We start from the raw sequence: 25,854 nt of genomic DNA on the forward strand, positions 1-25,854 counted from the left end.
AGTGAAAGAGAAGGTTATTACATTTTCAATGAATACGTAGTATGTAGTGAGAATGTCTTTGTTAATCCCAAATGACTTCAACTTCCTGAGTAGGTACTGTCTCTGATGGCACTTTTTAAGGATTTCCTCTATGTTAGAGGAAAACCTTAGCAGGTTGTCGAAGGCTGTTCCCAGGTATTTTTGGAGTGTGGGAGGAAACTGGAGACTGGATCCTCCACTGCTTCTACTGAGCGGCTGTGGAAAGCATCTTGTCCGGAAATATTACAATCTGGTTTGGGAATCGCTCTGCCCAGGACAAGAAGGCTCTGCAGAGAGTAGTGCGTTTGGCCGAACGCACTATGGGAACTTCACTCGCCCCCCTGCAGGAACTATACATCAGGAGGTGCAACTCCAGAGCCAATAAGATCATGGGAGACCCCTTCCACCCCTGCAACGGACTGTTCCAGCTGCTACTGTCAGGCAAGCGCTATGCTGTGAGAACGGAGAGGTTGAGGAGTTTCTTCCAAGAGGCCATTAGGACGGTAAACTCCTATCTCACCAGGGACTAACTTTACTGAACCACTCTACTGCTTTTTTTTTTAATTGCTGTTTTTTTCCCTTTTTCCTTCCGCCTACAATATTTAATATGTAAAAGAATATGTGATTCTGATCCATTCTGTTTGTAGTTTGTTTGTTTGTCTTTTTGCACAAAGTCCGCGAGCATTGCCACTTTTCATTTCACTGCACATCTCGTATGTGTATGTGTGACGAATAAACTTGACTTGACTTGACTTGAGACTGGGTAAGTTTTCTCTGGGTGCTCCGGTTTCCTTGTACAGGTTTGTAGATTAATTGACTTCAGTAAAATTGTCCCCAGTGTGTAGGATAGAGCACGTATACGGGTGATCTTTTAAATGCTGTGTTTGCTATTAAATGCTTTTATAGTACCTGCATCAAAGGCGGACAGGTGTGTACGTTAATTGGCTTAGGGTAAAAAGTGTAGATGTCCCTAGTATGTGTCGGATAGTGCGTGTAGACAGGGGGGTGTCATTGGTTGGCGCGGACTCGGTGGGCCGATGGGCCTGTTTCCCTTGCTGCATCTCCAAAGTCTAAAATATGTAGTCTTTATATCTAAAATATATGTAGGTACAGAGGGAGAGGTCAGAGAGGAAGGGTGAGGTGGCTTAGATAGTTAACGCAGGTAGGTGGGACCAGTGTAGATTGGGCATGTTGGACGTGGTGAGCAAGTTGGGCCTGTTTCCACACTGTGCGACTCTATGACTTTGACAAGCGACCAAGATGCTGAGGCTCACCGCTGGATTCTGCCCTTCCTCAGCGATCACCTCCCTTTCCCTGCCATTCCCTGTACCTCAGCAGGGAACACCTCATCAGTTGTGGCCTCGGGAAGATCGGCATATCGACGGTGCATCGAGCAAGCTTTTTTAATTCAAGCCATGGCCACCACAGACCCGCAGTGGTGCACAACAATGTACAGCAATGGACAAAGAACAATTACAAACCAACTCTCCTGCCCGCCCATGGTTTATAGGTTGGAAACAGCAGATAGATCATCTCAAAGGTCAAAGTCTGTTGGCGTTTGTTCTTGAGCGAATTTCGTTCGGACAGGTGTTGCAAGGATCTTCAGTACAAGCATCCTTTCCAATGTACAGTCTTCTTTGCTTTAGATTTTACAATTGATGTCCTTGTTCTCCATGGATGGTGCCCGACCCGTTGAGTTACTCCAGCACGTTGTGTCCTGTTTCGTGTCCATGAATACCCCATAGAACCTCGCGTAGACTTCCACAGAACCTCACATGGACTTCCTGAGAACCTCCCATGGACTTCTGTAGCACTTCCCCTGGACCACCTCAGAACCTCCTATGGAATTCCTTAATTAGAACCTCTCATGGACTTCCCCTAGAATCTCCCATGGGCTTCTGCAGAACCTCCTGTTGACTTTTGTAGAACATCTTATGGACCTCCATTGAAACTCCCATGGTCTACCTTAGAAACTGCATTAGATTTCAATAGAACCTCCTATGGACTTCCACAGAACCTCTCGTGGACTTCCCCTAGAAGCTCCCAAGGTCTTCCTTAGATTCAACCTTTTACGGACTTCCATAGAAGCTCACATGGACTTCCTCAGAATCCTCGTGGAATTCCATCGGACGTGTCATGGACTTCCTTAGTACCTCATATGGACTTCCATAGCACCTCTTGTGGACTTCCATAGAACTTCCCATAGACTTCATTGGGACCTCCATGAACTTCCATAGGTATCATGGACTTCCTTAGTTTAGTTTAGAGATACAGCATTGGAAACAGGCCCTTCAGGCCACAGAGTCCACACCGACAGACGAACCCCGTACATTAACACTATCCTACACACACTCGGGACAATTTTTACATTTACCAAGCCAATTTACCTACATACCTGTACGTCTTTGGGGTGTGGGAGGAAACTGAAGATCTCTTGAGAAAACGGGGAAAACGCACGAACTCCGTACAGACAGCACCCATAGTCGGGATCAAACCCGGGTCTCCCCAGTAAGGCAGGAACTCTACTGCTGCGCCACCGTGCAATCTCTCATGGACCTCTGTAGAACCTCCCATGGACTTTCAAAGAATCTCTCATGGACATCCATAGGATGTCTCGGTCTTCCATAGAACCTCTAATAGACTTCAATACATCCTTCCATAGACTTACTTGGAGCCTCTAATGGACCTCCTTAGAACCTCACATGGACTTCCACAAGGTGTCTCATGGGCCTCCATCGAAACGCCATGGACTTTCACAGAACCTCCCATGGACCTCTGTAGAACCTCGCATGGACTTCTAAGAAGGGGAAGACCATGAAAGGATCTAAGAAAGGGCTTCCCCTAGAAGGTCCAATGGATTTCCTAGAACCTCTTACGGACACCCATTAGAAGGGTCACATGGACCTCTGGAGAACCTGTATGGACTTCCCATAGAACATCTCATGGACTTCTGTAGATCCTCCCATGGACTTTCCTCCTGACATGCATCTCACTCCGCTGCCATTGCAGTCCAGACACCAGGAACTGCAGACACCGGTTTGCAAAGAGAGATGGATGCAAAGTGCTGGAGGAACCAAACGGGCCAGTTGGCATCCATGGCGAGCGCGGGCAGGCCACGTTTCGGGTTGGAGATCCTTCAGACCCGTCGGGTGGGTCCGGCACTCAGCTGCCACCGGCAAAACGCTCAACCCTGTCCCCTCTATTAGACTTCCACAGAACATCTAATGGTTAGAACTTCTCATGGACTCCATTAGATTTCCCCCATAGACTTGATTGGAACATCTAATGGACTTTCATAGATCTCCCCCATATTCATTGGAATATCTAATGGACTTCCATAGATCTCCCCCATAGACTTCATTGGAACATCTAATGGACTTCGTTAGAACCTCTAAGGGTCACAGTTTAAGGATAAAGGGGGAAATCTTTTAGGACTGAGATGAGAAAAACATTTTTTTTCACACACAGAGAGTGGTGAATCTCTGGAATTCTCTGCCACAGAAGGTAGTTGAGGCCAGTTCATTGGCTATATTTAAGAGGGAGTTAGATGTGGCCCTTGTGGCGAAAGGGATCAGGGGGTATGGAGAGATGGCATGTACAGGATACTGAGTTGGATGATCAGCCATGATCATATTGAATGGCGGTGCAGGCTCGAAGGGCCGAATGGCCTACTCCTGCACCTATTTTCTATGTTTCTATGTCTATGTTTCTATAGAACCTCTCATGGACTTCAATAGGATGTCCCGTGCGCTTCCATAGAACCTCCACGGAACTTCCCATGGACCTATGTAGAACCTTCCCTAGACTTCCTTGGAACCTCTTATAGACACCCTAAGGATGTCACATGGACCTCAGTGATGCTGTTTGCCGCGCCTTTGCGGTTGCAGCTCCTAGACTGTGGAAGAGCATCCCCCTTCCCCATCAGAACTGCCCCCCCCCCCCCCCCCCCATCGACTCCTTTAAGCCAAGACTAAAAACGTATCTATACTCCCAAGCCTTTCCTGACGTCCACTGAGCGAGGGCTATATGTATATATGTATGTAGTTTGTTTGTCTATACTATTCTTATAACAAATGTAAAGCACTTTGGCCAACGAGAGTTGTTTTTTAAATGTGCTATATAAATAAATGTGACTTGACTTGACTTGACTCAGTAGAACCACCTATAGACTTCCTTGGAACCTCCCATGGACTTCCATAGAACTTCTTGTGGACTTCCATAGGATGGAGGGGAAATGGAGGGATAGAAACATAGAAACATAGAAAATAGGTACAGGAGTAGGCCATTCGGCCCTACGAGCCTGCACCGCCATTCAATATGATCATGGCTGATCATCCAACTCAGTATCCTGTACCTGCCTTCTCTCCATACCCTCTGATCCCTTTAGCCACAAGGGCCACATCTAACCCCCTTCCAATGAACTGGCCTCAACTACCTTCTGTGGCAGAGAGTTCCAGAGACTCACCACTCTCTGCGTGGTCTCTGGACGGGGGTGGGATGGAGACCCTCCCACCTACTCAACAACCCCCCCCCCCCCCCCCCCTCACCACCACCATCCCCGGGGAGTTCAGTGGTTGCCCCTTGATCGTTGGTGGACATCGCTGCCCGTGTTGGTGATCAGCGCGTTCCTCACCGCCCGGACGCCAGGGCTCTTCTGGAAAGTCTCGGTGGCGAAGTAGTAGCAGACGGGGTCTAGCACGGTGTTGAGGCAAGCCAGCGGCACAGCAGCGTGGTAGGCTTGGTCGAAGTTCCTCGGCGTCGGACCCACGGCCATCAGCAGGAGGACCATGTGGTAGGGCAGGAAGCAGAGGGCGAAGACGGCCAGAGTGACCGCCACCGTGTTGCGCACTCGGGGCCAGTCCTGCCGGGCGGCCGGGCTCCGACGGACGGACCTGAGCAGCGCCAGGGAGCAGGCCAGCACGGTGGCCAGGGGTACCACGCACCCATTCAACAGGGCGAAGGCCAGAGCGGCCGGGTCTGACACGTAGGCCGGCCGGTCCTCGAAGCAGCGGATGCAGGAGATGTTGGAGGTGTTGGCGTTTTGTTGAGCTTCTGGCAATTCGCGCAGCTTGAGGTACAGGTAGGGAGGGAGGCTGGCCCCCACCACCACAAGCCAGACCAGAGCACTGTACCAGGGGGCTCCCCTCCTCGCCCCACTCAGCCGGGACTTCATGGGGAAGCAGATAGCGGCGCAGCGGTCCAGGCTGATGCAGGCGAGGAAGAAGATGCTGGCGTACATGTTGATCAGGAAGACCATGCCGGAGATCTCGCAAGCCAGCCGAGGCGGTGCCTTTGGATGCCAGGCGCCCGCGTAGAAGGCGACCCGGACGGGCAGCGAGGCGGCTAGCAGTAGGTCGGCGCAGGCTAGGTTCTTCATGTAGACAGTGGTGTGGGAGCGCACGGCCGCGCAGCGGAAGAAGTAGAGGAGAGCCAGAGTGTTCAGGGGCAAACCCAGGGCTGAGGTCAGACCGTAGGCGGTGGCGAACACAGAGTCACTCCAATGGCTTATGTCCTGGCAGCTGACGTTCGACATTGCAGCTCGCTGGCGGGGGTCTGAGCGAGGAAGGGGGGGAGAGAGGAGTGAGAGAGGAGGGGATAGGGGCAGCGAGGAGAGGGGGAGAGACGGGGGGGAGAGAAGAGAGAGAGAGAGGAGGAGAGGAGTGGGAGAGAAGAGAGGAGGGGGGGGAGAGAGAGAAGGGGAAAGAAGAGAGGAGGAGAGAGGAGGGGAGGAGAGAGGAGGGGAGAGGAGAGAGAGAGAGAGGAGGAGGAGAGAGAGAGGAGAAGAGAGAGGAGCAGAGAGAGAGGAGAGAGAGAGGGGAAAGAGAGAGGAATGAGAGGGAATAGGGGGGGCGAGAGAAAGGGAGGAGCGCGAAGAGAAAGGGAGTAGAGAGAGAGAGAGGAGAGAGGGGGAGGGAGACAGGGGGAGAGAGAGAGGGGGGGATGGGGAGAGAGAGGAGGGGAGAGGAGAGGGAGAGAGGAGAGAGGAGGAGAGAGGAGAGAGAAAGGGAGAGAGAGAGGAGGGGAGAGGAGAGGAGGGGAGAGGGGCAGAGAAGAGAGGAGGGAGAGGAGGGGAGAGAGTGGGGAGAGAGAGGAGGAGAGGAGGAGAGGAGGGGAGAGAGAGGAGAGGGGGAGGATAGAGGGGAGAGGGAGAGAGGGGGGGGGGGGGGGAGAGAGAGAGGGGGGGGGGAGACCAGGGAGGAGGAGAGTAGGGGAGAGAGAAGGGGGAGAGAGAGATGAGAGAAAAGGGAGAGGGAGAAGAGGGTGAGAGAGGGGAAGTGAGTGAGGAGAAGGGAGAGAGGGAGGAGAGGGAGGAGGAGAGGAATAGGGAGATGGAGAGAGGGAAGGGGAAAGAGGATGAGTGAGAGGAGAGGGAGGGGAGAGGGAGTGAGGAGAGGGATATAAGAGAGGAGAGTTCAGGAGAGAAAGGGAGGTAGAGAGAGAGCGGAGATAGAGGGGGTTGAGAAAGGAGCCAGGAGAGAAGAGAGTGGGGGATGAGAGAAAAGGAAGAGCAAGATGAGATGGGAGAGAGAAGGGGGAAGAGAGAGGAGGAGAGGGTGGAGAGATATAGGGACAGAGAGGAGGAGAGTGAGAAAGGGGAGAGAGAAGAGAAGGGGAGAGAGGGGTGGGTGACGAGCGAAAGGGAGGTGCAAGAAGAGGGGGGGAGGAGAGGGTGGGGAGAGAGAGAGAGGGGGGAGAGAGAGAAGGGGGGGAGGAGGGAGAGAGAAAGCAGGGGAGAGAGAGTGTTAGTGATGGGCAATGTCCCGGGGGGAGTGGGTGTAGATTCACCCATTCACAGCCCCCTTCCCTCTCCCCCCAACCCCCCTCCTCGCCCTCCCCTTCCATCCACCCCCATCCCTCCATTCCCCCCTCCCTCATGCCCCATCCCTACCCGCCCACCCCCCCCCCCCAGCCTCTGCCATGTACCCCAGTAACCCACTCCCTCAGTCCCTCTCCCCAACCTGTCTCCCTGCTGTCCCCAACAGTTTTGGTTTGGTTTTATAGGGTGATTTCACCAAAGGTCAAATGAGCGTAGATCCCCCCTCACGTGACCGAAAATTTTAACTGGAGGACATATGTCAGATCGGTAATAATGTTAGATCAGTTAATAATGCCTTACTTTTGATGAAATTCAGCGAGCAAACGCGATAATTCCCGATATTTTGGATCTTAAAATCACCACGGCAAATGTCAGCTGTTCACTTCCGCTGCTTTCTACCTACCTTCAGTTCCCTCTTGTAATTACTTTACTTTCTATCTTTTTTTTTGCCTGAAAATTTAGGTCGCTGTGCTTCACGGTCACCCCGACTAGCACAGAAAATTTCAGCTCAAAAATCCGCCGTTTTCCATGTTTTTAACGGGTGGGAAAGTGTGTGTTTCCCCATTCACTTACATGTACCGATCTGAGATATGTCCTCCAGTTAAAATTTTCGGTCACGTGAGGGGGGATCTACGCTCATTTGACCTTTGGTGAAATCACCCTATAGGTAGTGTGGGGGGGGGGGGGGGGGGGGTGAACCAGGGCTTACTGTCTCTCCCTTCGGGGGGAATGCGACTTTTTTGTCGTATCCCCCTTCTCTGCCTCCGTCTGCGCTGAGGCCTAAGGGCGGAGCTGGCGACCTCGAGGCTCCGGAGGCAGAGCCAGTCAGGACTTGCCCTGGGCTCGCTCCCGTGAGGGCGACCCGGCCCGGGGCTGGAACGGCGCACCCGTGAGGGCGACCCGGCTCGGGGCTGGAACGGCGCACCCGTGAGGGCGACCCGGCTCAGGGCTGGAACGGCGCACCCGTGGCTGTGGCGGCATTCTGGCGGCGGCGGCCTGAGTCCGGGGTTCGGCCGCGGGCCAGTGGACGACATCATCAACAGCTGCATCCACTGGACTGGAGGGCGGCAGCTTCGACCACCCCGGGCCGCGGTGTTTGAGCCGGCCCATTCGCGGAGCTCAGTGACTTACCCGGTGGGGTATCGCCTCAGCGCAGAGGGAGAAGAGGAGGGAAGAGACTGCAGACCTAAGACGTTTGCCTCCATCACAATGAGGAGGTGCTTGGTGGACTCACTGTGGTGGATGTTAATTTGTGTTTACTGTCTGTTCTGTTGTCTATTATTGTATTATTGTATGTATGACTGCAGGCACGAAATATCGTTCAGACTGAAAGGTCTGAATGACAATAAAGGAAATTCAATTCAATTCAATTCCCCCTCCCTGTACCCTTCTCGTCCCCACCTCCCCAATCCGCCCCACCCCGCCCAGTAACCCCCTCCAAAATAACCTTTCCCCCGTCCCAATGTGACATAAAGTAGACAGAGGGGTGAAGAAGGTGTACAGTATGTTTAAGAAAGTCAGAAAAAGCTGGAGTAACTCAGCAGGACAGGCAGCATCTCAGGAGAGCAGGAATGGGCGATGTTTTGGGTCGAGACCCTTCTTCAGACTAATTAGGGATAAGGGAAACACAGATATAGGCAATGGTGCAGAGAGATAAAGAACAATGAATGAAACATAGAAACATAGACAATAGGTGCAGGAGTAGGCCATTCGGCCCTTCGAGCCTGCACCGCCATTCAATATGATCATGGCTGATCATCTAACTCAGTATCCTGTACCTGTCTTCTCTCCATACCCCCTGATCCCTTTAGCCACAAGGACCACATTTAACTCCCTCTTAAATATAGCCAATGAACTGTGGCCTCAACTACCTTCTGTGGCAGAGAATTCCACAGATTCACCACTCTGTGTGAAAAAAATTTTTTCTCATCTCGGTCCTAAAAGATTTCCCCCTTATCCTTAAACTGTGTGACCCCTTGTTCTGGACTTCCCCAACATCGGGAACAATCTTCCTGCATCTAGCCTGTCCAACCCCTTGAGAATTTTGTAAGTTTCTATAAGATCCCCCCTCCATCTTCTAAATTCTAGCGAGTGCAAGCCGAGTCTATCCAGTCTTTCTTCATATGAAAATCCTGACATCCCAGGAATCAGTCTGGTGAACCTTCTCTGTACTCCCTCTATGGCAAGAATGTCTTTCCTCAGATTAGGAGACCAAAACTGTACGCAATACTCCAGGTGTGGTCTCACCAAGACCCTGTACAACTGCAGTAGAACCTCCCTGCTCCTATACTCAAATCCTTTTTGCTCCTGCACCTATTTTCTATGTTTCTATGTTTGCTCCAGTTTCCTCCCACACTCCAAAGCCACGCAGGTTTGCAGGTTAATTGTCTGCGGTAAAATTGTAAATTGTCCCTGGTGTGTGTAGGATAGTGTTTGTGTACCGGGGTGATCGCTGCTGGATGTGGACTCAGTGGGCCGAAGGGGCAGTTTTCCCACTGCGTCTTCAAAGTAAACTAAACTAAACTAAAGACGGCGTGCAGTGTAGAGGGGGGTCGCTGGTCAGCATGGACTCGATGGGCCGAAAGGCCTGTTACAGATACTCTGCGTCTCTAAAAACAAAACAAAATAAATAAAGCTGCATTCTTCTAAACTCAATCTCCTAAACTCGCTAGAATTTAGAAGATTGAGGGGGGGATCTTATAGAAACTTACAAAATTCTTAAGGGGTTGCACAGGCTAGATGCAGGAAGATTGTTCCCGATGTTGGGGAAGTCCAGGACAAGGGGCCACACAGTTTAAGGATAAAGGGGAAATCCTTTAGGACCGAGATGAGAAAAACATTTTTCACACAGAGAGCGGTGAATCTGTGGAATTCTCTGCCACGGAAAGTAGTTGAGGCCACAGTTCATTGGCTATAATGAACTATAATATAACCAAGCTATAATTGGCTTAAGAGGGAGTTAGATGTGGCCCTTGTGGCTAAAGGGATCAGGGGGTATGGAGAGAAGGCAGGTACGGGATACTGAGTTGGATGATCAGCCATGATCATATTGAATGGCGGTGCAGGCTCGAAGGGCCGAATGGCCTCCTGCTGCACCTAGTTTCTATGTTTCTATTCTTGTGCAAGAGTTTGCGGGTGAAATGGTTTCTCACCGTGGCTGCCTGAGCGATGTGGGGCAGGACGTGGCTACATGTATGCGTGACTTGCATTTCAAAACCACAGCGAGATCCAGGGTCGTACGACTGGCTCCCACGGCCAAAACGGTACCGAGTCGGCCGCAGGAGATGGGCGATACGTGCGGCGAGGTGGAACAGCGATAGAGTTGCTGCCTCACATAGAAACATAGAAATTAGGTGCAGGAGTAGGCCATTCGGCCCTTCGAGCCTGCACCGCCATTCAATATGATCATGGCTAATCATCCAACTCAGTATCCCATACCTGCCCTCTCTCCATACCCCCTGATCCCTTTAGCCACAAGGGCCACATCTAACTCCCTCTTAAATATAGCAATGAGCTGTGTGGCCTCAACTACCTTCTGTGGCAGAGAGTTCCACAGATTCACCACTCTCTGTGTGAAAAATGTTTTTCTCATCTTGGTCCTAAAGGCTTCCCCCTTTATCCTTAAACTGTGACCCCTTGTTCTGGACTTCCCCAACGTCGGGAACAATCTTCCTGCATCTAACCTGTCCAACCCCTTAAGAATTTTGTAAGTTTCTATAAGATCCCCCCTCAATCTTCTAAATTCTAGCGATTACAAGCCGAGTTATCCAGTCTTTCTTCCTATGAAAGTCGCTCACAGTGCCAGAGACTCCGTTTCGATGCTGACCACGGGTGCTATCTGTACGGAGTTTGTACGTTCTCCCCGTGACTCCCGTGTGGGTTTACTCTGAGATCTTTGGTATCCTCCCACGCAACCCCTGTCCCACGGTACGAGTTCATTCCAAGTGCTCTCCCGAGTTTGCCCTGATTCGAACTCGGAGATTTACGGTAATGGCCACTCGTCGGTACTCGGGGCTCTTGTGGACATTTTTCAACATGTTGAAAAATCTTCACGAGTCTTCCCGTGCTTACCTGCCGTTAGCGAGTCTTCCCGAGTACCTGCTGTTAGCGCTGAGAGACGTCCCTGAGCTCCGACGTACCCGCTACGTTCATTCTCCGTGCTTACCATGAGTTTAATTTTTTTTTAAACTCGGGAGAACTCTTGGAATGAACTCGTACAGTGGGACAGGGTCAGTTGCTGAAACCCAGGCAACATTCTAGTAAATCTCCTCTGTACTCTCTCTATTTTGTTGACATCTTTCCTATAATTTGGCGACCAAAATTGTACAAAATACTCCAGAATTGGCCCCACCAATGCCTTGTACAATTTTAACATTACATCCCAACTTCTATACTCAATGCTCTGATTTATAAAGGCCAAAAACGTACGTAGGTATGTAGACTAATTGGGTTGGTGAATGTAAGAATTGTGTGTAGGATAGTGTTAATGTGCAGGGATCGCTGGTTGGTGCAGGCTGATTCCACGCTGTATCTCAAAACTAAGCGAAACTAAACTAAAGATAGTGATTAGTGCTATGACTTGCACATTGATGCCAAAATAGATAACTTAATAGCAAGTCAGCAAACACAATCTCACAGCGTGGACTAAAGAACCACTCCACTAAATATAGACACAAAATATGCTACCGAAGATAGATCCAAAAACTCAGTGGGACAGGCAACATCTCTGGAGAGAAGGAATGGGCGACGTTTTGGGTCGAAACATTTTCCTTGATCTGGTTTTCTGCTTTGAACTGCCATTTTCGCACCTCGCCCTTTCTTATCTCTAGTCTCCCTCTCCCCTGATTCTCAATCTGAAGAAGGGTAAAGGGAACCGAAATGCCACCCATTCCTTCTCCCTAGACATGCCTGTCTCCTAGGGTTACCCCAACATTTGGGGGGGAGGTGGGGGGGGGGGGTGATGAGGTATTCTGCCTGCTATTTGAACAACCATGCACACATTAGCTACAACAATGCATTTCATAGGTCATAGGCACGGAATTAGGCCATTCGGCCCATCAAGTCTACTCCACCATGCAATCATGGCTGATGTCTTTCCCTCTAAACCTTGTTCTACTGCCCTCTCCCCACAACCCCCGTACTAATCAAGAGTCTGTTAATCTCCCCCTTAAAAATATCCACTGACTTGGCCTCCACAGCCTTCTGTTGCAAATTCACCACCCTCCAACGAATGAAACTTCTCCTCATCTCCATCCCAAAGGAACGTCCTTTGATTCTGAAGCTATGACTTTGGTCCTAGACTCTCCCACTAGTGGAAACATCCTCTCCACATCCACTCTATCCAAGCCTTTCACAAGTTTCATTATGGCCCCTCCTCATTCTTCCAAGCTGCGGAGGGTACAGTCTCAGTGAGCTACAGGGAGAGGTTGAGCAGGCTGGGACTTGGAGCGCAGGAGGCTGAGGGGTGATCTAATAGAGGTGTCCCCTAGTCTGTGTACTCCCTTTCTCTGTTTAAGAAGGAACTGCAGATGCTGGAAAATCGAAGGTACCCAAAAATGCTGGGGAAACACAGCGGGTGCAGCGGCATCTATGGAGTGAAGGAAATAGGCAACGTTTCGGGCCAAAATGTTGTCTGCTCAGAGTATGAGTTCTTACCGAAGATAGACAAAGTGCTAGAGAAACTCAGTTCAGTTTTTCATTTAGTTTTGTTTAGAGATGCAGTGCGGAAACAGGCCCTTCGGCCCACCAAGTCCACACCGACCAGCGATCCCCACACACTAATACTATCCTACACACACTAGGGACATTTTTTTTTTACATTTACCAAGCCAATTTACCTACATACCTGCACATCTTTGGGGTGTGGGAGGAAACCGAAGATCTCGGAGAAAAACCCACACAGGTCACGGGGAGAACGTACAAACTCTGTACAGACAGCGCCCGTAGTCGGGATCGAACCCGTGTCTCTGGCACTGTAATGGAGCAACTCTACCGCTGTGCCACTGTGCGGCCCGCCCAACCTATGAACCTATATGGCCACGGATACAAGGATGTGGAGAATGGAGCTGGTGGGAGGACTAAGGTGGAAGAATGGAGGAATCACTTGAAATGAGAGAAATCAAAGATATGATCATAAGTGACAGGAATAGAATTAGGCCATTCAGCCCATCAAATCTACTACACCATTCAATCATGGCTGATCGATCTCTCCCTCCTAACCCCACTCTCCTGCCACCCGCACTAATCAAGGTTCAAGGTTTCAAGACCAGTTTATTGACACATGCATTAGTATCACAGTATGGTATGGCAACTGCTCTGTCTCCGACTGGAATGCCCTGCAGAGGGTGGTGAAAATTGTCCAACGCATCACCGGTTCCTCACTCCCCTCCATTGAGTCTGTCCAAAGCAAGCGTTGTCTGCGGAGGGCGCTCAGCATCGCCAAGGGCTGCTCTCACCCCAACCATGGACTGTTTACCCTCCTACCATCCGGGAGGCACTACAGGTCTCTCCGTTGCCGGACCAGCAGGTCCAGGAACAGCTTCTTCCCTGCGGCTGTTACACTACTCAACACTGTACCTCGGTGACTGCCAATCACCCCACCCCCGGACACTCCTTCCACCAGAAAAAAAAATTAATTGCACTACTATAACTGTATGCACGGAAATATATTTATTGCTCATATTCTATTTTGCTCGTCTGGGTGAGATGCTAACTGCATGTCGTTGTCTCTGTACTGTACACGGCACAATGACAATAACGTTTGAATCTGAATCTGAATCTGAATGTACCAATTAAGGTCCAGTGAAATTCAGATTGTCATGCAGACAGACCAATACCCCAGCAACAAAATACCCCAATACATGTTTAACATGAACATCCACCACAGCGACTCCTCCACAGAAGTTGACAACCTGGTGCTCAGAAAACAATCTGGCTCTGAACACCAGGAAAACAAAAGAGCTCATTGTCGACTTCAGGAGGCACAGCACCGACTTAGTCCCCCTACATATCAACGGCGAGTGTGTGGAGAGGGTCAACACCTTCCGGTTTCTCGGCGTCCATATCTCTGCTGATATCTCCTGGACAGACAACACGACAGCGGTCATCAAGAAGGCTCAGCAGCGGCTGCACTTCCTGAGGGTTCTCAGGAAGCACAACCTGGACTCTAACCTGCTGCTGACCTTCTACCGCTCGTCCATCGAGAGCCTGCTGACATACTGCATTACAGCATGGTACGGCAGCTGCACCATGGCAGACAGGGAGAGGCTTCAGAGGGTAACTAGGACAGCACAGAAGATCATTGGTTGCCCTCTCCCCTCCCTGATGGATATTTACACCTCCCGCTGCCTTAGCAGGGCAAAGAATATCATCAAGGACAGCTCCCATCCTGCGTTTGGACTGTTCGACCTGCTGCCCTCTGGAAGGCGCTATAGGTGCATCAAATCTAGGACAAATAGACTCAGGAATAGTTGTTTTCCGAAAGTCATAACTACTCTTAATTCACACATGCACTGACTTCACAGCCCAACACCTGGACTTCCATCTATTATATCCACGTACTGAAATTTGGAACTGTAATGTGTATTGTAACTGTAATTTTTAATATTTTTTAAAAACATTTTTTATATTTAATATAATCTTTAAACATCTGCCTAAGAATACTACCTATTCATCCTTCACCATTTTGCCTTTCTAGATATGTATATAGCGCCGCAGAATTGTGCAACGAGTCGGGGCTGGTCGAACCTCCTGCGACTTGGAGGTTCGGCCAGCCCCACGGTTGGAGCATCGATCCCAGGCAAGGGGTCAAAGGCTCCAATGGCAAGTCAATGGCTCAAAATCAGTCTCGGGCAAGGCCGCCAGCTCCATGGTGTTAGGCCGCAGAGAGACCGGAGACACGATCCAGAAAAAACATTCACATCCGGCAAGGCAAGAGATTGATAAAAAAGTTTCCCCTGATTCCCCTCCCACGTAAAACAAACCAGAGACCATTAAACATAAAAACATAGAAAATAGGTGCAGGAGTAGGCCATTTGGCCCTTCGAGCCTGCACCGCCATTCAATATATTCAATCATCCAACTCAGTATCCTGTACCTGCCTTCTCTCCATACCCCCTGATCCCTTTAGCCACAAGGGCCACATCTAACTCCCTCTTAAATATAGCCAATGAATTGGCCACAGATTCGCCACTCTCTGTGTGAAAAATGTTTTTCTCATCTCGGTCTTAAAAGACTTTCCCCCTTATCCTTAAACTGTGACCTCTTGTTCTGGACTTCCCCAATATCGGGAATAATCTTCCTGCATCTAGCCTGTCCAACCCCTTAAGAATTTTGTACGTTTCTATAAGATCCCCCCTCAATCTAGCGAGTACAAGCCGAGTCTATCCAGTCTTTCTTCATATGAAAGTCCTGCCATCCCAGGAATCAGTCTGGTGAACCTTCTCTGTACTCCCTCCATGGCAAGAATGTCTTTCCCCAGATGTGCAGAGCAAAACTGTACGCAATACTCCAGGTGTGGTCTCACCAAGACCCTGTACAACTGCAGTAGTTCCTCCCTGCTCCTATACTCAAATCCTTTTGCTATGAATGCTAACATAGCATTCGCTTTCGTCACTGCATGCTGTGGGGTGAGAGAAAAGCGGTTTGATTTTTGTGGTAAGACAGGTGGTTTCAGCATTTGTGGTTTACCTGTACAGGTTTACCTGTATGCCATGTACAAGAGACCGCAGCTCTCAATGGGCCTACGGGCCTGTCCCTGTGCTGTGCTGTGGATCAGCTGTTGTAGTTGAGTAGAGTTTACCTCCTTTACTCTGAATTAACTTGCTAGTCAAATCGGTAGTTTTAGTATTTTTAGTTTTAGAGGTGCAGTGCGGAAACAGGCTTCCCGGCCTACCTAGTCCACACCGACTACTAATGCTATCCTGCACACACTAGGGATCTATTTTACATTTACACACAATCAATTAACCTGCAACCCAGTACGTTCTAGTTTTTAGTTTTTGTTTTAGAGATACAGCACAGAAAGAGGCCCTTCGGCCCTTCAGTCCATGCCGGCCAGCGATCCCTACACACTGACACTATCCTGCACACAGGAGGGACAATTTTACTCTGATACTAAGCCAACTGACCTAGTGTGGGAGGAAACTGGAGCACCCGGAGGAAACCCACGTGGTCAAAGGGAAAACGTGCAAACTCTGCACATACAGACAGCGCCCGAGGTCAGGGTCGAACCTGGGTCTCTGGCGCTGTGAGGCAGCAACTCTACTGCTGCGCCACCGTGTCTCGTTAAGGTAGTAAGTAGTACAGTGAGAGCAGGGATTCTGTACAAGGACTTGGACAGGTTGGGAGAGAAGTGGCAGATGGAACAGAGCTTGGCAAATTGTGGAGTCATGCATTTTGGTCATAGGAATAGAAGCATACACTGTTTTCAAAACGGGGAGTGAATCCAGAAATCGGAGGTGCTAAAGGGGCCTGTCCCACCAGCATGCGACCTGCATGCGGCAAGCGCGACCAAACCGGAAGCGGGAGCCGTGAGGAGGTCGAGTGAGTGACGTGAAGTTCGAGCGAAGTCCGCGGGAAGTTCGCGCGTGACGTACGGCGTCGAGGCGGCTGCGGGCCGGCAGGCCATTGCCGCGCGGAATTTTTGAACACAGTCAGTTTTTCGGAGCGCCGCGAGATGCCGGGACCAGCTCCGCACAACTCCATACGGCTCCGGCGATTGAAGTGGGACCGGCCCCGCGAGGCCATACGGCTCAAGCGACCACGTTAGGTCGAGCTTGCTGCATGGAGTCACATGCTCGTGGGAAAGGCCCTTAATGGCCAGACTGCATCTGGAGTACTGTGAGCAGTTTTAGGCCCCATATCTGAGAAAGGATGTGGTGAGGTCGGAGAGGGCCCAGAGGAGGTTTACAAGAATGAATATGGAAATGAGTTTGAACTAGAGAAATCAACATTGATACTGCAGGGTCATGAGCGGGGTTAACATGTGATTGGGCCTGTACTTGCTGGAATTTAGATGGATGAGGGGGGACCTCATTGAAACTTATTGAATAGTGAAAGGCCCGGATAGAGTGAGTGTGGAGAGGGTGTTTCCACTAGTGGGGGAGTCTTGGACCAGAGATGTAACTTCAGAATCAATGGACGTACCATGACAAAAAAGATGAGGAGGAATTTCTTTAGTGAGGGTGGGGAATCTGTGGAATTCATCGCTCCAGATGGCTGTGGAGGCCAAGTCATTGAGTATTTTTAAGGCAGAGATTGACAGATTCTTGATTGGTACAGGTGCCAGGGGTTTGAGTATAGGAGCAGGGAGGTTCTACTGCAGTTGTACAGGGTCTTGGTGAGACCACACCTGGAGCATTGCCTACAGTTTTGGTCTCCTAATCTGAGGAAGGACATTATTGCCATAGAGGGAGTGCAGAGAAGGTTCACCAGACTGATTCCTGGGATGGCAGGACTTTCATATGAAGAAAGACTGGATAGACTTGGCTTGTACTCGCTAGAATTTAGGAGATTGAGGGGGGATCTTATAGAAACTTACAAAATTCTTAAGGGGTTGGACAGGCTAGATGCAGGAAGATTGTTCCCGATGTTGGGGAAGTCCAGAACAAGGGGTCACAGTTTAAGGATAAGGGGGGAGTCTTTTACGACCGAGATGAGAAAATCATTTTTTACAGAGTGGTGAATCTGTGGAATTCTCTGCCACAGAACGTAGTTGAGGTCAGTTCATTGGCTATATTTAAGAGGGTTAGTGGTGGCCCTTGTGGCTAAAGGGATCAGGGGGTATGGAGAGAAGGCAGGTACAGGATACTGAGTTGGATGATCAGCCATGATCGTATTGAATGGCGGTGCAGGCTCGAAGGGCCGAATGGCCTACTCCTGCACCTATTTTCTATGTTTCTATGTAAGAGTTGTGAAATGCAAAGCTTTTTAGTTTAGTTCAAAGATAAAGCATGGAAGCCAGAGGGGACCAAAGGAGGAGAGGAACGGGGAGAGGGGAAGGGGAGAAATTGGTGGGTCCAGTTGGGGCTCAAAGGGCCGAATGGCCTCTACTCCTGCACCTATTTTCTATGTTTCTAAGTTATGGGGAGAAATGGGGTTGAGAGGGAAAGCTAGATCAGCCATGATTGAATGGAGTACACTTGATGGGCCGAATGGCCTAATTCCTCTCCGACAACTTACGAAAGTACCTTAAGGCGCGATGGTGGAAAGACATCCTTTAATGTTGCGGGAAATGGATATGAGAGATGTAATCTGTAGATCACCACAGCCGGAAATGAGACTGCTGTTATGTATCTGTCATTTCATCACCTCAACTACGTGCTGCCCTGCTCAGATCGTAGAGGCACTGCAGAGATCCACGTTCAATTCCCACCTCTGGGACAATGTTTCGACTTTCTCCCTGTGTCCACGTTTTTTTTTTATTTTAGAGCTACAGCACGGAAAAAAGGCCATTCAGCTATACTTCACCCTCGTTAGACCTCATTTGGACTACGCAGTTGCAGCATGGGACCCATACACAGATAAAAACATGTCATCCATCGAAGGTGTCCAAAGACAGACAGGCAGCTCGATTTGTTACTAACACCTCTGAGAGAGAAGCGAGTGTCACCAAACTTCTGAATTCTCTGGTCGGGGTGGAAGGAACCCTCTCCAAGACACACACACACACACGTGAAGCTCACCGTTTGACCTTAACGTTTCTACAAAATGTTAAATGGTCAGCTCGACATAGACTACAAGACCTACACCAAACCCAAACCAATTAGGAGCAGACGAGGGCATTCGATCCAATTTGTGATCCCAGCTACAAAGACAGATGTGTACAGCAATTCGTTCTTCCCCCGCACAATTAAAGCATGGAATAATCTCCACCCAACTATAGTTACCCAACCAGATGCAACTACATTTAAAGTAGCTCTTTCTTCCCAATAACCCTTTCTGGCTTAAGCCCTTCCTTCACCACGTCCAGTTTAAATTCCATTTGGAATATTTTGGAGGACCAAGAACCAAGAACCTTCGGCCCACCTGGTCAGTGCCGACCAGCGATCCCCGCACACTAACACTATCCTACACAATTTTTATAATTTTACCAAAGCCATTTAGCCAACAAACCTGTACGTCTTTGGAGTGCGGGAGGAAACCGGAGCACCCGGGAAAAACCCACGCAGGTCATGGGGAGAACATGCAAACTCCGTACAGACAGCACCCGTAGTCAGGATCGAACTTGGGTCTCTCGCGCTGTGAGGCAGCAACTCTAGCTTTGCGCCACTGGGGCGAATGGGGTAGTATAGTTTAGTTTAAACATAAAAACATAGAAACATAGAAACATAGAAATTAGGTGCTGGAGTAGGCCATTCGGCCCTTCGAGCCTGCACCGCCATTCAATATGATCATGGCTGATCATCCAACTCAGTATCCCGTACCTGCCTTCTCTCCATACCCTCTGATCCCCTCAGCCACAAGGGCCACATCTAACTCCCTCTTAAATATAGCCAATGAACTGGCCTCGACTACCCTCTGTGGCAGAGAGTTCCAGAGATTCACCACTCTCTGTGTGAAAAAAGTTATTCTCATCTCGGTTTTAAAGGATTTCCCCCTTATCCTTAAGCTGTGACCCCTTGTCCTGGACTTCCCCAACATCGGGAGCAATCTTCCTGCATCTAGCCTGTCCAACCCCTTAAGAATTTTGTAAGTTTCTATAAGATCCCCTCTCAATCTCGTAAATTCTAGAGAGTATAAACCAAGTCTATCCCGTTTTTCTTCATAAGACAGTCCTGACATCCCAGGAATCAGTCTGGTGAACCGTCTCTGCACTCGCTCTATGGCAATAATGTCCTTCCTCAGATTTGGAGACCAAAACTGTACGCAATACTCCAGGTGTGGTCTCACCAAGACCCTGTACAACTGCAGTAGAACCTCCCTGCTCCTATACTCAACTTAGTTTAGAGATACAGTGTGGAAACAGGCCCTTCGGCCCACCGAGTCCACTCCGACCAGTGATCACCTGTTCACACTCGTCATAGAGTCATACAGCACAGAAAAAGGTCCTTCAGCCCAACATCTGGAGTATTGTGTACAGGTTTGGTCTCCTAATTTGAGGAAGGACATCCTTGTGATTGAGGCAGTGCAGCGTAGGTTCACGAGATTGATCCCTGGGATGGCGGGACTGTCATATGAGGAAAGATTGAAAAGACTAGGCTTGTATTCACTGGAGTTTAGAAGGATGAGGGGAATATCTTATAGAAACATATAAAATTATAAAAGGACTGGACAAGATAGATGCAGGAAAAATGTTCCCAATGTTGGGCGAGTCCAGAACCAGGGGCCACACACAGTCTTAAAATGAAGGGGAGGCCATTTAAGACTGAGGTGAGAAAAAACTTTTTCACCCAGAGAGTTGTGAATTTATGGAATTCCCTGCCACAGAGGGCAGTGGAGGCCAAGTCACTGGGTGGATTTAAGAGAGAGTTAGATAGAGCTCTAGGGGCTAGTGGAGTCAAGGGATAGGGGGTGAAGGTAGGCACGGGTTATTGATAGGAAGGGGTTAGATGTGGCCCTTGTGGCTAAAGGGATCAGGGGGTATGGAGAGAAGGCAGGTACAGGATACTGAGTTGGACGATCAGCCATGATCATATTGAATGGCGGTGCAGGCTCGAAGGGCCGAATGGCCTCTACTGCTGCACCTATTTTCTATGTTTCATTAATGCTGACCAAGATGCCCCATCTATGCAAGTCCCATTCTCTCACTGTCGGGAGTGGTGGAGGTGGCAGATATGATAGTGGAATTTAAGAAGCTTTTAGATAGGCACATGGAATTGAATTGAAAGGAATTGAAGGATATGGCTCATGCTAAGTTTAGTTTCGAGATACAGGCCTTTCAGCCCATCGAGTTGTTGCCAATCAGCGATACCCCGTACAGTAGTTCTCTCCTGCACACTAGAGGCAATTTACATTTTACAGAAACCAATTCGCCTACAAAACTGCACGTCTTTGGAATGCGGGAGAAAACCGGAGCACCTGGAGGAAGCCCAAGTGGTCATGGGGTGAACGTGCAAACTCCGTGCAGACAGCACCTGTGGTCAAGATCGAACTGTGAGGCAGCAACTCTACTGCTGCACCACCGTGCCGACCTCAAGTTCCGCTTGGGTAACTCACAATCCAACGGTACGTAGAAACATAGAAAATAGGTGCAGGAGTAGGCCATTCAGCCCTTCGAGCCTGCACCACCATTCAATATGATCATGGCTGATCATCCAGAATCAGTACCCCCGTTCCCGCTTTCTCCCCATATCCCTGGATTCCATTAGCCCCAAGAGCTAAATCTAATTCTCTCTTGAAAACATCCAGTGAATCGGCCTCCACTGCCTTCTGTGGCAGCGAATTCCACAGATTCACAACTCTCTGGGTGAAAAACGTTTTCCTCATCTCAGTCCTAAGTGGCCGACCCCTTATTCTTATTATTCTTACGAAAATTGGATTCTCAAATTTTTGATATCCTTCGACTGAACCCCACCACAAACCTCCCACCCTTTTTCTTCACCCCCCCACTCTCCTCCTTTTCCTTCCCCTGTCTTCTCTCCTTCCCTGTGCCCCAACTGAACTCCCACCAATTTCTCCCCTTCCCCTCTCCCTGTTCCTCTCCTCCTTTGGTCCCCTCTGGCTTCCATGCTTTATCTTTGAACTAAACTAAAAAGCTTTGCATTTCACAACTTACATAGAAACATAGAAAATAGGTGCAGGAGTAGCCCATTCGGCCCTTCGAGCCTGCACCGCCATTCAATATGATCATGGCTGATCACCCAACTCAGTATCCTGTACCTGCCTTCTCTCCATACCCCCTGATCCGTTTAGCCACAAGGACCACATGTAACTCCCTCTTAAATATAGCCAATGAACTGGCCTCAACTACCTTCTGTGGCAGACAGTTCCACAGATTCACCACTTTAACATAGAAACATAGAAACATAGAAATTAGGTGCAGGAGTAGGCCATTCGGCCCTTCGAGCCTGCACCGCCATTCAATATGATCATGGCTGATCATCCAACTCAGTATCCCGTACCTGCCTTCTCTCCATATCCCCTGATCCCCTTAGCCACAAGGGCCACATCTAACTCCCTCTTAAATATAGCCAATGAACTGGCCTCAACTACCCTCTGTGGCAGAGAGTTCCAGAGATTCACCCCCTCTCTGTGTGAAAAAAGTTCTTCTCATCTCGGTTTGAAGAACTTTTGTCACACACAGAGTGGTGAATCTCTGGAACTCTCTGCGTAAAAAATGGAACTTTCTGTGTAAAAAATGTTTTTCTCATCTCAGTCCTAAAAGATTTCCCCCTGATCTTTAAACTGCGTGGCCCTTTGTTCCGAACTTCCCCAACATCGGGAACAATCTTCCTGCACCTAGCCTATCCAATCCCTTAAGAATTCTGGAAGTTTCTATAAGATCCTCCCTCATCTTTGGAGGGAAGGAATGAGTGACGTTTCAGGTCGAGACCCTTCTTCAGACTGATGTCAGGGGAGAGAAAGATACATAGATAGGGAAGCGTAAGGTGTGAAAATACGACAAAGGGAATGGAGATCATGGATAATGTAGAATAGATCATTGTTAGGTGGGGGAAGTTAACAGCAAATCAGAGATAAAATATACTCCAAAGAGAGACACAAAAAGCTCGAGTAACTCAGCAGGACAGGCAGCATTTCCGGACAGAAGGAATGGGTGTTGTTTCAGGTCGAGACCCTTCTTCAGATTGAAAGTCACGGGAAAGGGAAACGAGACATGTCGCTGATGATATAGAGAGAGATATAGAACGATAAAACGATGATCACTACAAAGTAATGATGATAAAGGAAACATTGTTAGCTGTTTGTTGGGTGAGAACGAGAAGCTGGTGTGACTTGGGTGGGGGAGGGATAGAGACAGAGGGAATATATTCGTGCGACTGGGAGTGTAAGCTGCCAAAGTGGAATATGAGATGCTGCTCCCCCAGTTTGTGTTGGGCCTTCCTATGACAATACTTACAGAGATATGTGAGGTGTTGCATTTTGGGGTGCCTAACAAAGGCAAGTATGGTAGGCATCTGGGGAATGTTGTAGAGCAGAGGGATCTAGGAGTGCAGGTGCATGGTTCCTTAAAGGTTGAGTCGCAGGTAGATAAGGTGGTCAAAAAGGCTTTTGGCACTTTGGCCTTGATCAGACAGATCGTTGAGTATAGAAGTTGGACACAGAATGCTAGAGTGCACTCAGCTGTTGAGTATAGACGTTGGGAGGTCATGTTGCAGTTGTATAAGACATTCGTGAGTGCTTTTGGGGTATTGTGTTCGGTTACATAGAAACATAGAAAATTGGTGCAGGAGTAGGCTATTCGGATATGATCATGGCTGATCATCCAACTCAGTATCCCATACGTGTCTTCTCTCCATACCCCCTGATCCCTTTAGCCCCAATACTCTTATACTCAAATCGCTTAATAATTACCTACTCCTGCACCTATTTTCTATGTTTCTATGTTTCTATGATATGGACCAAGCGCAGGCAGGTGGGACTCTGGGAGATGTTGGCCGGTGTGGGCAAGTTGGGCCAAAGGGCCTGTTTCCACAAAATCACTCTATCACTCTATGACCCAGATATAAACCACAAATATGACATTGCAGCTTCACAAGCACGTTAGTTGCAATGGCAACAAAAACATGATGCAAATGAGCTTATCGGTTAGTCTAGGGAAGCTAAACCATAACATAGCAGAAACTGCTGCGCTTGCATTGAGCCGAGTGGGTCGAACGCCATCAATACTGAGGCAGGGGTGTGGTTGATTTTGGGCAGGGTATTTCAGGAGGTTGACGTTGATGGAAAGAAGCTGTTCTTGAACCTGGAGATCGCGTTTCTCAGGCTCCTGCACCTTCCTCCCGATGGTAGCAGCGAGATTGGTCCATGAGTTCCAGGACCTTATGAGGCCATCATAGAAACATAGAAACATAGACAATAGGGGCAGGAGTAGGCTATTCGACCCTTCGATATGATCATGGCTGATCATCCTACTCAGTATCCTGTACCTGCCTTCTCTCCATACCCCCTGATCCCTTTAGCCACAAGGGCCACATCTAACTCCCTCTTAAATATAGCCAATGAACTGTGGCCTCAACTACCTTCTGTGGCAGAGAATTCCACAGATTCACCACTCTCTGTGTGGAAAATGTTTTTCTCATCTCAGTCTTAAAAGATTTCCTCCTTATCCTTAAACTGTGACCCCATGTTCTGGACTTCCCCAACATCGGGAACAATCTTCCTGCATCTAGCCTGTCCAACCCCTTAAGAATTTTGTACGTTTCTATAAGATCCCCCCTCAATCTTCTAAATTCTAGCGAGTACAAGCCGAGTCTATCCAGTCTTTCTTCATATGAAAGTCCTGCCATCCCAGGAATCAGTCTGGTGAACCTTCTCTGTGCTCCCTCTATGGCAAGAATGTCTTTCCTCAGATTAGGAGACCAAAATTGTACGCAATACTCCAGCTGTGGTCTCACCAAGACCCTGTACAACTCCAGCCCTTCCATTCCCCTCTGTACACCCCTCCATACATCCCTCTCACGCCACCATACACTCTATCCTCCACACATCCCCAAGCCTTTGCATTCGTCATTCTAATTTCATATTTCATGTATTATAATATCGTACACAATTATACCGTCAATTAACCTACAAACCTAAGGTACACAACAATGCTGGAGAAACTCAGCGGGTGCAGCAGCATCTATGGAGCGATGGAAATGGGCAACCTACAAACCTACACGTCTTTGGAGCGAAACCGGAGCTCCCGGAGAAAACCCACGCAGGTCACGGGGAGAACGTTCAAACTCCGCTCAGACAGCGCCCGTGGTCGGGGATCGAACCGCTGTCTCTGGCGCTGTAGAGGCAGCAACTCTACCCGCTGCCGCCACCGTGTACAGGGAGACACCGGGAGTGTCTCGTCAGCAGTCTGGGCTCTGCGGGAGACAGGTTCTCCTGGCACATATGATATACCAGAGATGACGAGTCTGCATTATTGTGGAGTAAGGGGGCGAGCTGTCGAGTGAGACAGGGAGGGAGTCACAAAACGCCGGGGCAACTCAGCGGGCGAGGCAGCATCTATGGAGAAAAGCGCAAATCTAGCGGTTAAACGCTCTCACCTCAGCCCGAACTCGCTGCTCCTCGCCTCCTCTGCGCTCACTCCCTCTTGCAGTGCCTCTGACCATCAGACAAGAGGGGTTCCTGGATGGTTCCGGGGAGAGGGAGGTGTAAGGAGGTGGGGAGGGAGGAGACGGTGAAGTGGGAGCAAGGGAATCGGACGTGTAGCTTCCGAGGAGATGAGACTTTTCGCAGGAAACAGATGAGATGTTTCGCTCCTATCAGGAAGCTACGAAAACGATATATCTCTCCACCCCCCTCCCCGGTTGTGCAAGCACTTACAGTCTTCGAGTCACAGATATAAAGATACAGTTACAGACATAGAAACATAGAAACATACAAAATAGGTGCAGGAGTAGGTCAATCGGCCCTTCGAGCCTGCACCGCCATTCGATATGATCATGGCTGAACATCCAACTCAGTATCCCGACCCTGCCTTCTCTCCATACCCCCTGATCCCTTTAGCCACACGGGCCACATCTAACCCTTAAATATAGCCAATGAACTGGCCTCAACTACCTTCTGTGGCAGAGAGTTCCACAGATTCACCACTCTCTGTGTGAAAAATGATTTTCTCATCTCGGTCCTAAAAGACTTCGCTCTTATCCTTAAACTTTGACCCCTAGTTCTGGACTTCCACCAACATCGGGAATAATATTCCTGCATCTAGCCTGTCCAACCCCTTAAGAATTTTGTAATTTTCTATAAGATCCCCCCTCAATCTTCTAAATTCTAGCGAGTACAAGCCGAGTCTATCCAGTCTTTCTTCATATGAAAGTCCTGACATCCCAGGAATCAGTCTGGTGAACCTTATCTGTACTCCCTCTATGGCAATGTCCATGTACCTGTCTATATATGTTTGT

General features: G+C 49.3%; 1 protein-coding gene across 1 annotated transcript; it reads right to left on the minus strand.

Moving 5' to 3' along the window:
- Positions 1 to 4,585: 4,585 nt before the first annotated feature.
- Positions 4,586 to 25,629, minus strand: LOC129715481 (lysophosphatidic acid receptor 6-like). Its single transcript, XM_055665364.1, has 2 exons — positions 24,994 to 25,629; positions 4,586 to 5,571 (listed from the first exon to the last, which is right to left on the minus strand). The coding sequence occupies exon 2, from the start codon at positions 5,549 to 5,551 to the stop codon at positions 4,586 to 4,588; it is 966 nt and encodes a 321-aa protein (XP_055521339.1). The 5' UTR covers positions 5,552 to 5,571; positions 24,994 to 25,629.
- Positions 25,630 to 25,854: the final 225 nt, after the last annotated feature.

This window comes from Leucoraja erinacea, unplaced genomic scaffold (genome assembly GCF_028641065.1).
Source record: "Leucoraja erinacea ecotype New England unplaced genomic scaffold, Leri_hhj_1 Leri_119S, whole genome shotgun sequence".
Taxonomy (NCBI): domain Eukaryota; kingdom Metazoa; phylum Chordata; class Chondrichthyes; order Rajiformes; family Rajidae; genus Leucoraja; species Leucoraja erinaceus.

What these genes read in the sequence shown, in the direction of transcription:
- LOC129715481 (XM_055665364.1), bottom strand. Translation starts at nt 5,551, where the DNA reads ATGTCGAACGTCAGCTGCCAGGACATAAGCCATTGGAGTGACTCTGTG.